Source organism: Musca vetustissima, unplaced genomic scaffold, assembly GCF_032173495.1.
Source record: "Musca vetustissima isolate MV318-11 ecotype Yass unplaced genomic scaffold, APGP_CSIRO_Mvet_v1 utg64213, whole genome shotgun sequence".
Taxonomy (NCBI): Eukaryota; Metazoa; Arthropoda; class Insecta; order Diptera; family Muscidae; genus Musca; species Musca vetustissima.
In genome coordinates, this window is record NW_026874632.1 from 1603 (window position 1) to 16982 (window position 15380).

The 15380-nt window shown below is 36.4% G+C and overlaps 1 protein-coding gene across 1 annotated transcript; it reads left to right on the plus strand.

The window, feature by feature from the left end:
- Positions 1-510: 510 nt before the first annotated feature.
- On the plus strand, positions 511-10853 carry LOC133335127 (dual 3',5'-cyclic-AMP and -GMP phosphodiesterase 11-like; the record flags this gene model as incomplete). The annotated part of the gene is made up of 4 exons (XM_061543434.1): positions 511-666; positions 9982-10344; positions 10415-10573; positions 10657-10853. Coding segments are annotated over 4 exons (875 nt in total), but the record flags the coding sequence as incomplete, so codon positions are not given.
- Between the last annotated feature and the right edge of the window lie 4527 nt (positions 10854-15380).

Consider the following 15380-nt stretch of genomic DNA (forward strand, 5'->3'; position numbering starts at 1 on the left):
CAGAAAGACAAGGATTCAATACACACACAAATGAAATAATAGAACAGTGGCGTAGTGGTTTATATTTGAGAGGAAACGAAAAATTTTAAATACCAACTATTAGAGCAAATAAAGAGTTTAAATTAAATTCTTTATCTACAGATTTTTTAAATATCGTCCCTCAATTTTCAAACGCCTCTGCTTGCCCGCAAACGTTATAACTGAATCAAACTGGCCAAAACCTAAAGACCATCATCATCATTTCTTAATGATTAATGGTTGCAATTAAATTTCATAATATGACATTAATAAATGTGTTGACCTTGTTGCCGTTGTTTTCATAACAATCTCTTAACTTCTTATATATCATTAATTATTAAGCATAATCCTTAAGAGTAATAACCTTAAGGACTCCCTCTCACTTGAATCAAACAAATATCTTTAAATTACTTAAATTCTTTTTATATACATTTTTTGTTATTCCTGCAATTTTTTATCCCTCTTTCTCTTTTTTCCTATCTTCCCAAACAGGATGAACGTTTTAATTGTAAAATCGATACGTTGACCGGTTATCGTACAAAGGCATTACTTTGTATGCCAATCAAGGACTCATCGGGTGATGTCATTGGTGTGGCCCAAGTCATTAATAAATTGAATGGAGAATGTTTCTCAGAAACTGATGAAAAGGTAAGTCTAGAATAAAAACAGAACAACAAAAACAACACTAAAAATAATAATAACAAAAACATGAAAATATGTTCTTGACCTGGTGACAAATACATAAAGATATATGTTATCCTTAGACACAATTCTAAAAATAACTAATTTTCTATATTTTTAAGTAAATAAATCTAGAATATGTATGTGAGGGCGGAATAATGAGTCTATAATCAATATATATTTACCAGATTTGTTGGAAATAAAATATAATTATTCTATGATCATAGAAGCGCCCCAAGAGGACCTGGTTTAGTGACCTGCTATAAACATAGTCAAGAAGGCCAAATATGATCTCCAGAAGTTAACACCATCTCTATAGAACAACTCCGAAATTTATCAATTTACCAGCTTTTAGATCTTATATAGACAATATACAACTGGAAGATCTTTATATTACGGACTTATAAAATATATGGCATAAAAATAGCTCCGCAAAGAATTCTTTTTATCTTAGGCCATCATAAGCTCTTCAATTTATAGAAGACCTCTCGAAAGTTGGTTTCTCTATAAAACAGTTGCTAAAGGTGTCATATTTATAGAAGAGCTCCAAAAGACCTTCTGGAGATCTGTTACGAACATAATGCCTTTGGAGAATCTCGGGAAGTGATTTACTTACAGACTTATATGAGCTCTTCTAAAAACAAAATAAATCAGGCAGATCTCTTCCTTCAATATGAGAGCTCCATCGGCCGAGTATTTTGTATATCACATACCGAAAAGTATTCTATATACAGTAGACCTCCATAAGCTCATTAACTAATAAATGACCTATAGATGGATTTTTTTTTATTTTTTTGCAGAAAGTGTTATATTTAAAGAAGAGCTCCAAAAGTTCTGCTTGTGGCCTTCTATGCATCTGAATAAATTACTTCTATGATAAATAATCTATCAAGGATCAACTCCAAATTTCATACAACCTGTAAAAAGGTTAAAATTGGTGGGTCTTTAATCTATAGACGATAGAAGGTATGGATATCTTTTCTAAGTGCAGAACCTTCCAAAGTCATATTTTTGTATTGCAAAGTCTAAGGGTCGAAGTAATGTGTTATCATAGAAAAAATCCGAAACTCAATTTTTCGTAAAACGACCTTAATCTACTTACTTAAAAAACAACGACCTTAATCTACTTACTTAGCTGGCTTGTTAGAGAACGGTTGTTCCATAAGCCGAGCTTAAAAAAGATTTCCAAGCGCGTCGGTCTTGTGCACAAATCCATAAATTTGGAAGACCACGTTCCAAGATGTTGTTTTCTACTTGGTCTTTCCATCTAATCCGTGGCCTTCCCCTTCTACGGGACTCATCAGAAGGCTCGCTTTTATATGCCTTTTGAGCTGGGGCATTTTCATTCATTCGGACATTATGGCCTAGCCACGGTAGTCGCTGCAGCTCAATACGACTGACTATGTCGATATCCGCGTACAAATTGTAAAGCTCATGGTTCATTCGACGCCGATATTCCCCGTCGACGCAGATTGGCCAGTAGATCTTTCGGAGAATTTTTCTTTCAAACACCCCAAGAGCTGCCTCATCTGCTTGCGCAAGTACCCATGCTTTAGATCCATATAATAGCACGGGTAGTATCAGAGTCTTGTAAAGTGTGAGTTTGGTCTGGCGGGAAGTGGCCTTGTTTCTAAACTGCTTACTTAGACCATAGTAGCATCTGTTGGCCATCACAATCCTTCTCCGAATTTCGAAACTGATGTCATTAGTTTTATTTATGGCGGTACCAAGGTATACAAAATCGTTGACTACCTCGAAGTTGTAGTTCTCAAGTTTCACAATTGGTCCGAGTCTACTGGACGTCTTGCGCGTTGGGCTCCGATAGGTCCTTTCCTACTTTAACTGCTGATCTTGTGCCACTTAAAGTTATCGCATAGCCGTATTAATTTTGCAGGAATGCCGAACGTAGACATGGCTTTAAACACCACTGAACGGATAGGGCTGTCGAATGCAGCTTTATAGTCGACAAATAGGTGGTATGTGTCGATGTGTTCTTCGTGGTTCTTTTTCAGGATTTGGCGCAGAGTGAAAATCTGGTCAATGGTGGATTTGCCACCATTCCGCATTGCTATGGTCCATTGATGTCATTGACCATTGGCTTCAATCGTTCACACAGCACACTGGATAGCACTTTATATGCGATGTGAAGGAAACTTATCCCTCTATAGTAGGCACATATCGTCTTGTCTCCGTTTTTGTGCACGGGACACAGGATGCTGAGGTTCCAATTAGTGGGCATGCATTCATCAAGCCAAATTGTACTAATCAGCTGGTGCATGCTCCTGACCAGCATCCGGCCACCAGTCTTGAATAGTTCGGCTGTTGTTCTTGAGCCGATTATTTGCTTTTATAACCTCATCTTGGCTAGGTGGTATACACTCTATACCATCATCTCTTATTGGTTCTGGGGTATCTTCTTCAACGCCACTATTTGATACCAGAAGCTTTTCAAAATGCTCCTTCCAGATTCTCAGCACGCTGTCTGTATCTGTCACCAGGTTTCCTTCTTTATCTCTACAGGAGGATGTGCCTGCACCAAAGCCTTAGGTTTGGTGTTTTACCCGTTGGTAGAATGTTCGGACGTCATTCCGACTCCTGTACATCTCGATTTGCTCACGCTTACGTTTTTCTACCTCTTTCTTCTTTTTTCTGAAAATACGTTTCTCATCTCTCCTTTCCTCCCGATAATTCTCCATCACGTTACGTGTTGCTACTGTCTGCCGGGTTGTCCTATACGCTGCGTTTTTCACATCAGTAGCATTACGACACTCCTGATCGTACCATAGGTTTCTTGGTGGTGGTTTTTGTACCCAAGTTTTGCTTTTGCTGCAGTTTGTAGGGAGTGGGCAATTCTTTGCCATTGTGCTTCTATACTATTATCGGGACAAGAAGTGCTTTCTTCAAGCAGATGGGTAAGTTGAGCGGAGTAGGCTTCGGCTACCTGTTGTGTTTGTAGAAGACGGGTGCGTACCTTGGCTGCCACAAGGTAATGGTCCGAATTGATATTCGCTCCTCGGGTCGATCGGACGTCTAAAACACTGGATGAATGCCATCCGTCTATCACAACATAATCAATTTGATTTCTTGCTGCTTGATCAGGAGAGATCCAGGTGGCCTTGCGTATATCGAGATGCTTGAATCTGGTGCTGCTAACTACAATATTTTTGACTGCCGCGAAGTCAATCAACCTCATGCCGAAACAACCTTCATCAGGTCCATCAAAATGATTTAAAATTTGAAGGAGGCATTAATAGATAGATATATTTAAAATGGTTAGTTTTACAATTCTTTAAATATGTATGTAAATACTTGGGTAAATACCCGAATATTTACCCAAAAATTGGTTATAAACTCATTAACTAGCGAACCATCTGACGTAGGCGGCCAAAATTTGGCTCAGATGGTTTTTATATCAATACAACAACTGGTATGGGAAATGGGGTCTCTGGGTCAAGTTTTTATATATACCTCCCGATTAAGGTATTTATTGTTTATTAGACACACTTTACGATCAAATTGGCTGTAATTTGGCACAAAGAGTTCTCTATTGGTAACAAATATCCATGCAAACATTTACCGATGTAGATCAACGTTTTCTGGTAGCCCCCATACATAAGTACCCCAATTTTGAGTATTTACCCAAAAATATAAACTTATAAACAAGCGAACCACTTGACGTAGACCGCCAAAATTTGGCTCACATGTTATTAGTGTCAAAGCATATATTGTAGTGGAATATGAGGTCTCTGGGTCCAATTTTTGATATATCCCCCATATAACCCCATAATCCTAATTATCGATTACAGCAAGTTTCTAACGACTTTATTTAATGACCTTCATAAGTCGTCGATTATTGTCTCAATATTGATTTACTTTTGTGGGTAGCGACAAATTTGGCTTCTTTTGGTGGGGTGGGTTCGGTCAAGGTTTTGAAACAAAAAAGCTGTAATTTAATATTTATATTTTAGGTTCAAATTTTCCTGCCAACAATTGGTAATAGTCCCATAAAGCGATTTCCCAAAATTTCGGCGTTTTCAACATGTTGGGTCACAAAAGGTCTCTTAGTAGAAATTACAAATATCGAGCCATGATCTGGCATAGTCCCTATATATAGGTACACCTAATTTTCGTTATTTTTAAGAGTATGTTTTACATTGGATGGGAAATCTTACTACCGAAAGTGATGAATATCGGTATATCATTGGGTATACTCATATATAGAAACAAGCATTTTCCGACCGAAGTGACTATGTTTTACTATTACGAAGTGATTGTAATCTGATAATCCGGGAACTTGATGGGTAAAGAACTTCTTTACAGAACATTTTCAGACCATGTTTATATATAGGCCTCTATACTGTGAGTACATTTTCGATATGTTCGTTTTTTCCTGGCACTTATTTACTACCATGACGTAGCCTACAACTCTCGAACGATTTTATTGGTAAAGGGTATAAACATTTCTGCCGATACTTGTCATTATTGAAGTCTCTATAGCTATTTTTAATAAATTTTAGAACAGTTTTTTAATAACAACATCTTTTAAGCATTCAACATTCAATAGATGTTTCAAATAAAATCAATAAATATCCATTGTCGTTAGTCATCGCATTTTCCATACCCTGTCTTTTTTCAATTGTTTTCACATTCAACGCAATTTTGTTCGCTTTCTTTTCAAGTTTTCTTCCAAAACTATTATGTTTAGCAAAAAAATTAAATGCTTTTTAGTTTAGTTTTGTACGAAAACTTTATTATCTCATACACCATGACATACCCATTCATTCCTTGAATTCGAAACAGTGAAGACATGTTGTATCTGTTAAAACTTTAGAACACAAATGAAACATGACCACTAAGTTTTTAAGGAGAGAATGGTGATGGTAGCAGACAAAACTTTAAGGATTTTTTGCCCAAAGATGAACAAGTTTTCTCTTTTCTTCATACCTTATAAAAAAAAGTTTTCTAAATTTTCAAAAACTAACAGCATCTAAAATCTAAAAATTTTAACAAACGCTAAAAATAAACTTCGTATAAACGAGCACAGAATTTTTGTGGTATAATAAGCAAATTAAAAAGCCACTAAATGTTACAGACTTTTTGAGGAAGATTACCTCATGTTAGGGTATCACTATTACATGAAAACTGTCTCTTAACACTTACACACACACCCAACTACAGGTAACTTGGAAACACTAACGAGAAAAACCGCCAATTAGTTGCAAAAGTTTTGTAAAGTGGTTAATTGTTTTTCGACAGGGATTTTACATAGTGGTTATAAGGGTTGTTGATTGTTGTGGAAAAAGGAAGATGAAGTTAGATTTGGTAGTGACTCTTTTAACCAATATAAGTTCGGGAATTAAGAATAATAAATATCATAAATAATCGATTTTGCACAGATAGTAGTTGCGACTAGTTCCCGTAAAAGAAAATATTTCAGTGATATACAGGGTACCCCGTTTGATATTATCGACTGAAACATTTTGTACTGGGAGGGTATTGTGTTCATATTTGTGCGTCCAAACAACCGTTTTAGAACCTTTCCAGTGCAAGTTTTTCTTGCTACGGGTCCTTATTCGAATTGGCTTTATCTCTATCCAAATATCTTCAAGACAATTCCGCAATGTTGTGCTTCCTCGGTAACAATAGGTTAAACACGCCAAATCCCGTCAATTGAAAAATGCTTTGCTTTTACCGATTCTCCTGGATTGCGTTGATGTTGTGCATCACAAGAGGTGAACCTTCAAAACATCTAATATATTTCGGGATTCGTTAATGGGGGTTATAAAAAAAAGTCCGTATATATCTTTTGATTTGCACGAAATTTGGCATAACGTACTGAAATAAGCCTAGAGTGATGTCTTCCAAGTTTGGAGAAAATCGGTCCAGATTTAGATATAGCTCCCATATATAGTTTCGTCCGATTTGATGTAAATGGTGCACCAAAGTCGCTAAATATCTTTCGATTTGCACGAATTTTTGCATAACGTACTGAAATAAGCCTAGAGTGATGTCTGCCAAGTTTGGAGAAAATCGGTCTAGATTTAGATATAGCTCCCATATATAGTTTCGTCCGATTTCATGTAAATGCTGCACCAAAGTCCCTATATATCCTTCGATTTGCATGAAATTTGGCATAACGTACTTAATTGAGCCTAGAATGATGTCTGCCATGTTTCGTGAAAATCGGTCCAGATTTAGATATAGCTCCCTTTTATTATAGATTGATTTTAAGTAATTGACGTACTAAGGAACCAATAGGAACAAAACGTTCTGAAATTAGTATAACTTAACCTGTGACAAGTTTGTTTGAAATCGCTCAATATTTGGATAGAGCTTCCGTATATATTTTCGCCCGATTTCAAGTAAATTGGGCATCAAACTCCTCATGTTAGTCAGATTGACATCAAATTTTGCACAACGTACAAAATTGAGCATAGATTTACGTAGCTGCGTTTTCTAGAAGTACAGACATAGCCCAACGGATGACCTATTTATATTTGTTTGAAGTCATCCAATTTTATGTTATAGTCCTGTCTAATATACCCATAGTGGTGAAGGGTATCATATAGTCGGCCCCTTCCGACTTTACTACTTTCCTTACTGGTTTTTATTATTCTTTATGGAAAGATATTCAATCGGGTCCTTCTCCATGAGATGTACATTCAAAATACCTAAAATCAACGGTTAATTTTTATATAAGGGCGACTTAATAGTAAATTGCTGCCAGAAGAAGACGAAATACCAAACAACAGACACTCAAGTTGGAAAAGTGTTCGATGTCCTAGAACATAACGAAGACGGCGCGTGACCTCTGAATGGGGACTATGTAGAACCATAAACGTATATTGAAAAATACCAGAACCAAGGTCCCGGATTAAAGTCACTTCGATTGGAAAATATGCCTAGGGCAGATCAATTTACCTATAAGGGGCTAGGCTATACCCAATGACCGACCCGTATTTAAAACTTTAGTAGAAAGTCTTACTACCCAATGAGAACTCAAAATATCAAATTAGGAGCAACTCTGTTCAAAAATATATTTGAAATCCTCAAAATGACTAATACTAGCTACCATCAATCGGAGAAGCAAAAATATATAATTAAAGCCAATTGAAAAACCTATTTAAAAATTTCCAAAATCCGAAAATTTAAAGTAATGTTGTATAAGGGCCATAACCGAACTTGGACCAATATTGATCATTTTTAATCCCTCAGCCTTATGACTAATCAGGATATATACACTTTAATCAAAGTATTGGTTTTAGAATCCATGTTTCATTGGCCCAAATCCGTTTCAAAAAAGTTGAAGTCGATTTACAAATGCCCGTCCGTTGTCCGTATGTCTTGCTGGCTGGCTGGTGCGCACGATAACTCTCTATAATATCATGCGAACAGACTATCCTATTTGAACCAAACTTTGTACAACCTCTTTTTTTAACCAAGCCTAGATCAAGTAGTATGATGCGACCATTGGTCCACTCCCCCAGAAATCCAATATCAGGCTAATGGAATGTCCGATTTGAACCAAACTTGGCACAACCTATTATCTTTACGAAGCCTATATCAAGTCCGAAGTTGGGACCCGTCTGCCCTCTCCTCCGGTACCTCCCCCAAAAAGAGTCAATATTTTATAATCTTGTACATTTTATTTGAATAATCGTATTTTTAGGAAGATTTGGCAACCAATAACAATTCAATGAATCAAATAAGAGCCAGTTCGGTAAAAAAAATCAAAATACAGAATATCGGGATGTACCGTTATATTGAGGCTAGGCCGCAAAATGGCCGATATCATTAATTGGTATGTCCTTGATAGACCCATGGCCTCTTTTAATAATATCCATAGACTCACTTTCTCAGTCGATTTACGCATGTCCGTCCATCTGTTGATGTAAAATTGTAAACAAGGTAAAGGTCGCCTTTAAGAATCGATCTGGATGAAATATGATACAGCTTACTTATTTGGGCCAAGGAAGAACACTATTCGTGAAAATTGCTTTAGACTTGGTATAGCTCCCATATATGGTTTCATCCGATTTTACAGTAGTGCACCAAAGTCCCAATGTTTGTACGATTGAGAGGATGTTTTGAGACGTGGTTAGTTTCATTGAAATCGGTGCAGATTAAGATATAGTCTCCATATATAGCTTCGTCTGATTTTCTGTAAACGATGTACCATCCAATATTTGTTCCATTGTCATGAAAAATTGCAGGACATATTAAATTGAGCATAGAATGATGTTTTGTTGAGGCCAAATTTTGTATAGCATGCACATGCCACATTAAGTCTAAAATGAAGTTTGTTAAGTTTCATTGAAACCGGTACAGATTGAGACATAACTCCTATATATTTTTTCTTATTTTATACGAATTCTGAACCAAATATCCAACGGTTATCCAATTAGCGCTGGAATTTTGACCTGTGAGCTATGCTGCAGCATACCCAATGATGTATGTACATTTTTTTACATCGGCCGAAATTCCATCGGAATTTATGTAAATGAAACCCAAAATTTCTCGAATTCCGCCCGATTAATATGAAATATTGATCGATAGTCGAATGGAAAAAAAACCAACATCAACATCATTAGAGAGGAACATCTGATACATCCGTTAGCCCGCATCCAGTTGACTCTTGAGTAGACAATTTATTTATTATAAAATCAGGATCCGTATCAGTCTCCCACGAGACCATTTTATGAACGTGTTTAGCATCATGAGATATATTTGTTGTAAATATTTCTGAAGAATCAGACTATTCTTTATAATGTACATTTATTATTAGTACTTCTGAGCAACGATCGGGTAAAATAGGAAAAGGACGATGAAAACATGTATGTGACGGCGAATTTGTCCTCCTCGCATTCATCCCCATAAGGATTTTTCCAATTCTCATATCCTTACCTCGATTTTGTGCAACAGTGTTATAGGTTAAATTTAAAATTTGTAGGGTCACCTCTTGTGTATACGAAAAGCGGTGTAGGGTATTATATGTTCGTTTCCATTCGACTTTGGACTTTTCCTTACTTTCCTTCCTATTATTTCTTTTAAAACTATTACTCGCAGAAATCACCTTCCCAGAAAATCATGAACTTCCAACTAAAAACTTTCCTTTCACTACCGAAGGTTTCTTCTTTGCTTATCTTTACAAAAATAAATACACATACAAAAAACTTTCCTTTACTTCTTGAAACTGCAACCTAATGAAAATGTCTACTTTGCATTCTATTAATTAATGTCTGTCTTCCCTTCCATTTTTCTTTTTCTTCTTACCATTCCAAGGTTTTTGCTTCCTATTTACAATTCTGTGGCATTGGTCTGCGTAACGCTCAACTCTATGAGAAATCCCAGTTGGAAATCAAACGTAATCAGGTGTTGCTCGATTTGGCACGCATGATATTCGAGGAGCAGAGTACCATCGAACACATGGTCTTTCGTATACTAACCCATATGCAGAGTCTAATACAATGCCAAAGAGTACAAATCCTGCTGGTGCATGAGGCTTCGAAGGGTAGTTTTTCGCGGGTATTCGATTTTGAAGCCAATGACCTTAGCGAAGAGGAGTCGACAAATCGTACAAGTCCATATGAATCACGTTTTCCCATAAATGTTGGTATTACGGGGCATGTGGCAACAACGGGGGAGGTAAGTTCAACACCTTCCTAAAATAAAATTATTTTTTCTCTCTAAATATTTTTATTCTATTTTATTCCAGACCGTCAACGTCCCCAATGCCTATGAGGATGATCGTTTTGATCCCAGTGTAGATGAGGGTTCAAACTTCAAACACAAATCCATACTCTGTATGGCCATTAAGAATTCATTGGGTCAAATTATTGGTGTAATTCAGCTGATTAACAAATTTGATAATTTGGTAAGCCTCTTAAGATATTTTTTGCTGTTTAAATCCATTCTAAATTCGTTATTTTATTTTTCTCCCAACTCTCCCCCATTTAGGTCTTCACCAAAAACGACGAAAATTTCGTTGAAGCCTTTGCCATTTTCTGTGGCATGGGCATTCACAATACCCACATGTATGAGAAGGCCATTGTCGCCATGGCCAAACAAAGTGTTACACTGGAGGTATTAAGCTATCATGCTTCGGCAACAATGGATGAAGCTCATCGCCTAAGGGTAAGTTTGTTAAAGGAAAAGTTTCGACTTTTTTCGTTGCTTTGTTTTGTTTAAAGGATTAAAATGTCCAGTGAAAAGGTTTCCTCTTTTTTGTTGTTGTAATTAGATTTAAAATAAAGGACGGGTGAGTTGTTAAGTATATAGGCAGCTGGCTGATTAGGAAAATCGCCAATAAACATATTTTTCTACAACAATGCTAATTACCAACCATATTTAAAATGTCATTTCCACAAGAGTTGAAATGACAAAAGTTTTTTAAAGGGAGAGAATTATTAAAATATGTTGCTTTTTATTTGGATTATGATTACTTTCAGGGAAAACAAAGGGTAGTTTATACGATTAAATGTTGGCACAACGTTTCTTTTTTATTTTTTAGGAAAATTGTTTCCTATTAGACCAAATCCCCTTCTTAACTAATATACTCTTAATCACAGAATAATGAAACTAGTTGAGAAGATGTTGCATACTTTTAGGCTCTTCTAAAATGTCAACGATTAGAGCACGGCTCAATCAATAGGTACTTTATTTAGCGCAGCTGACTATTCGATTAACTGTCAAAGTGTGTAGTTTCTACTCGAATTTGACGCGCAATGTTGCCAACTATGAAAAATATTACTAAATTAAATTTGACAGATGGTCGGATTACCTTACCTAGTATTTCTCATTGAAATAGGGACCTATATACAAGAAAAAAGAATTCACTTATACAGATTATACCCTCCCCATAAGGTGGAGTGTATGTTATTATACCCTTCACCAGGTACAGGGTATTATGTCTTAGTGCATATGTTCGTAACAGGCAAAAATAAACGAGATAGACACATGGTTCCTTTTTAGAATATGCATAGAATCACTTTTTAAGTCGATTTATGCATGTCCGTCTGTCTGTCTGTCCATGTTAAATTGTAAACAAAGTACAGGTCGCATTTATGATCCGAATTGGATGATATTTGGCATAGGTCGATTATTTGGGCCAAGGACGAACCCTATTGAAATTGGGAAAAATCGGTTCAGAGTTAGATATAGCTCCCATATATATATTTAACCGATTTAATGTAAACGGTCCCTATATATCTTTCGATTTGCACGAAATTTGGTACAGCCTAATCATTTAGGTCTAGAATAATGTCTGCCAAGTTTTGTGAAAATCGGTCCAGATTTATATATAGCTCCCATATATAGTTCCGTTCGATTTCATGTAAATGGTGCCCAAAGTCCCTATATATCTTTCGATTTGCACGAAATTTGGCATAACGTACTGAATTGAGCCTAGAATGAAGTCTGCCAAGTTTCGAGAAAATCGGTCCAGATTTAGATATAGCTTCCATATATATATATATATATATATATATTTAACCGATTTAATGTTAACGGTCCCTATATATCTTTCGATTTGCACGAAATTTGGTACAGCCTAATCATTTAGGTCTAGTATAATGTCTGCCAAGTTTCGTGAAAATCGGTTCAGATTTATATATAGCTCCCATATATAGTTCCGTCCGATTTCATGTAAATGGTGCCCCAAAGTCCCTATATATCTTTCGATTTGCACGAAATTTGGCATAACGTATTAAATTAAGCCTAGAGTGATGTCTGCCAAGTTTCGAGAAAATCGGTCCAGATTTAGATATAGATCCCATATATAGTTTCGTCCGATTTCATGTAAATGGTGCCCCAAAATCCCTATATATCTTTCGATTTGCACAAAATTTGGCACAGCGTAATGAATAAGGTCTAGAATGATGTCTGCCAAGTTTCGTGAAAATCGGCCCAGATTTAGATATAGCTCCCATATATAGTTTCGTCCGATTTCATGTAAACGTTCACCAAAGTCTCCATATATCCTTTGATTTGCACGAAATTTGGCATAACGTACTGAATTGAGACTACAATGATGTCTGCCAAGTTTCGTGAAAATCGATCAAGATTTAGATATAGCTCCCATATATATTTTCGTCCGATTTAATATAAATGGTGTACCAAAGTGCCTATATATTTTTCGATTTGCACGAAATTTGACATAACGTACTGAATTGAGCCTACTGTGATGTCTGCCTTGTTTCGTGAAAATCGGTTCAGATTTAGATATAGCTCCAATATATATTTTCGTCCGATTTAATGCAATGGCACTAGCATTGACGGACCACACAGTAGCCGCGTAGTTTACCGCAGACCGTCCCGTCACTGTATATTTTGTTAACATAGGCTGCAGATTGAGAACCTTGTTCGTGCTCCTGATCTTATCGGACGACTTATAAAGGCTATCGAACGTGAGCCCTAGAACATTGGGGTGGTCGGAATTGTGCACGTGGGGAACTATAAGGTTGGCTAACGACAAATTGAAGATTTTACTGAGGTACTCTACTCTTGGCTCATCTAGCAGCTTTAACATCACCATAAATATCAGGATCAAGCGATCTGTCTGAATTTGAGCTTCTGGTGGTATTTGCAACATTCCCCTTAACGCCGTTTAAAGAGACAGAAATCGGATCATACTTCCTTCCTGGGTTCTAGAGCGACTTATCTGTTGGTCAAAATTGACTCACTCCGATACTGAGGTTATCACCCTCATTCCTAATCACGCTGCCTCTCAATTAAGTTTCTATTCGGTTATACAACCTGCATGTATATAGCGAGAGACTGCAACTGTAATGATGACCCGAAAATTCCTTTCTTCTGCCCGAGAATCAGAAGTATTGGGTAGTTCTCGAAATCGACGATTGGTGATATTTCCGAATTCTTGTCAATTGACTTTTCCATGGTAAAGTATGACGTTTAGTGGTTATGAAGTCGGGTGATCTATTGATTAATCTAATACGTAGGCGGTCTGACGACAGTGAAATGACCTCATGGATATGGCCTCTTTCACCGTCCAAAACCTTGAAATATATATTTGTTCGGCAAACACCATGCCCTTCTGACAAATAACGCGGAAACAGTTATTTAACGGCGGAATGTATACGTTAAACACCTCCAACTCGGTAGTAACACACTGGACGAATAACCTATACATTTCATGTATGGTTCACTAGAGTCAAGCTTAAGCGAGATTGGCTTGTAATGAACTTAATGGTGCAATAGGAATGCTAAACTTTTACGTCTTGTACGATACTTGCTTTAAACTTTGTATACATCAAAACTCTGAATACTGCGGGTGTTATTCGCCTTCGTTTCCTGGATCGATATGACAATTTTCCTATTCTTTCCCTCTATGTCCATCGCAGTCGAATTAGAAAAATGAGACATTGTCCGAAGTTGAACAGCAAAGTGCGGAGTCAGCGTCGCAGAAATGTCAAGCTTTATTGAAATGAATTTTAGAGTTCAGGTAGTGAAATTTGACAATGTTGACTTTATGGTGGATAATTGGAGACTGCACTACCGGGAAAGTCAGTGACTAAATACTGGACATTTTCGCACTTGCATCGTCTATTACAACGTCGTAGTCTCATTTTATTTGGATTTTGGTCGTTGAACTATTTGCTCAAAGAATTATTCTGTAAATGGAGCGAAATGATATAGATGAAACCAATTCATTAACATGATTGGCCAACTCCACCACACACACAAAAAATTAGGTATTTATTAACAGTATCTGGCATACACGGAATTATCGTTCAGCCAATTAACTTTACGGCGTACTCTAATACGTACAGTCAAAAGTGATTTCTTTACAATATTTTTTTTTCAAAATTTGAAAAAACTCTTTAAACTGAAGAATTTAAATCATCCTAAGACCACATCGTATAAACATAGGCCAAGGGTATATGTGTATATTATGTGGTCTTCCAGGTTTAATTTCATATTGGAACTAAAGGCCATGGGTCTATTATTATTAAAACATCCATATATTTGTAATTAATTTAAGGGGACCACCCCCCCCCCCCCATTCTTGGGGTCAAAATTTTTGTTGATATAATTCGAATCTACATTGATTAAAGAATGTCTCTACAAAATTTCAAGTGAAAATCTCAAGAACGGCTGAAGATATAGCCGATTTATTGTGTCAGCATAAAGTGACGGCTGAAGGGCTTCTCAAACTTTAAACGCGTTTTTCTCTAAACATTTCTTTTGCGAATGGCGGGCACGATAACTCAAAAACTAATAATCCAATCGGTTCCAAATTTTGCAACGTTTCTCTGGGAGTGTATAGCTCTCGTATGAACTAGGATAAAGCCAATCGGTGAAGATCTTCCTTATTTTTTAACTTTGGTTTTTGGTAAAAAATCGGCGATTTTCCAAAATATTAATATTTCAAAGGTTCGCCATTTTGTTAATTTTAGAGCGAAGTCAATAATCCTAGTTCATACGAGAGCCAGACATGTACTCTTTCTAACACCGTTGGAATTTTCGGATTCTGATGTTCCAGTGAGGAGTTATCATGCCCGCCATAAAAATAAAGACTTTTCCTTAATTACAAAAAACAACAACAAAACAATAACAAAATTTTTTTGTAAATTATTTTTCTTCTCTTTTAAATCTTCAATTATATATGTGCAAAGTTACAAACCTTAACAAGCATTTGTATTCATTTACCAGCCCATTGAAAA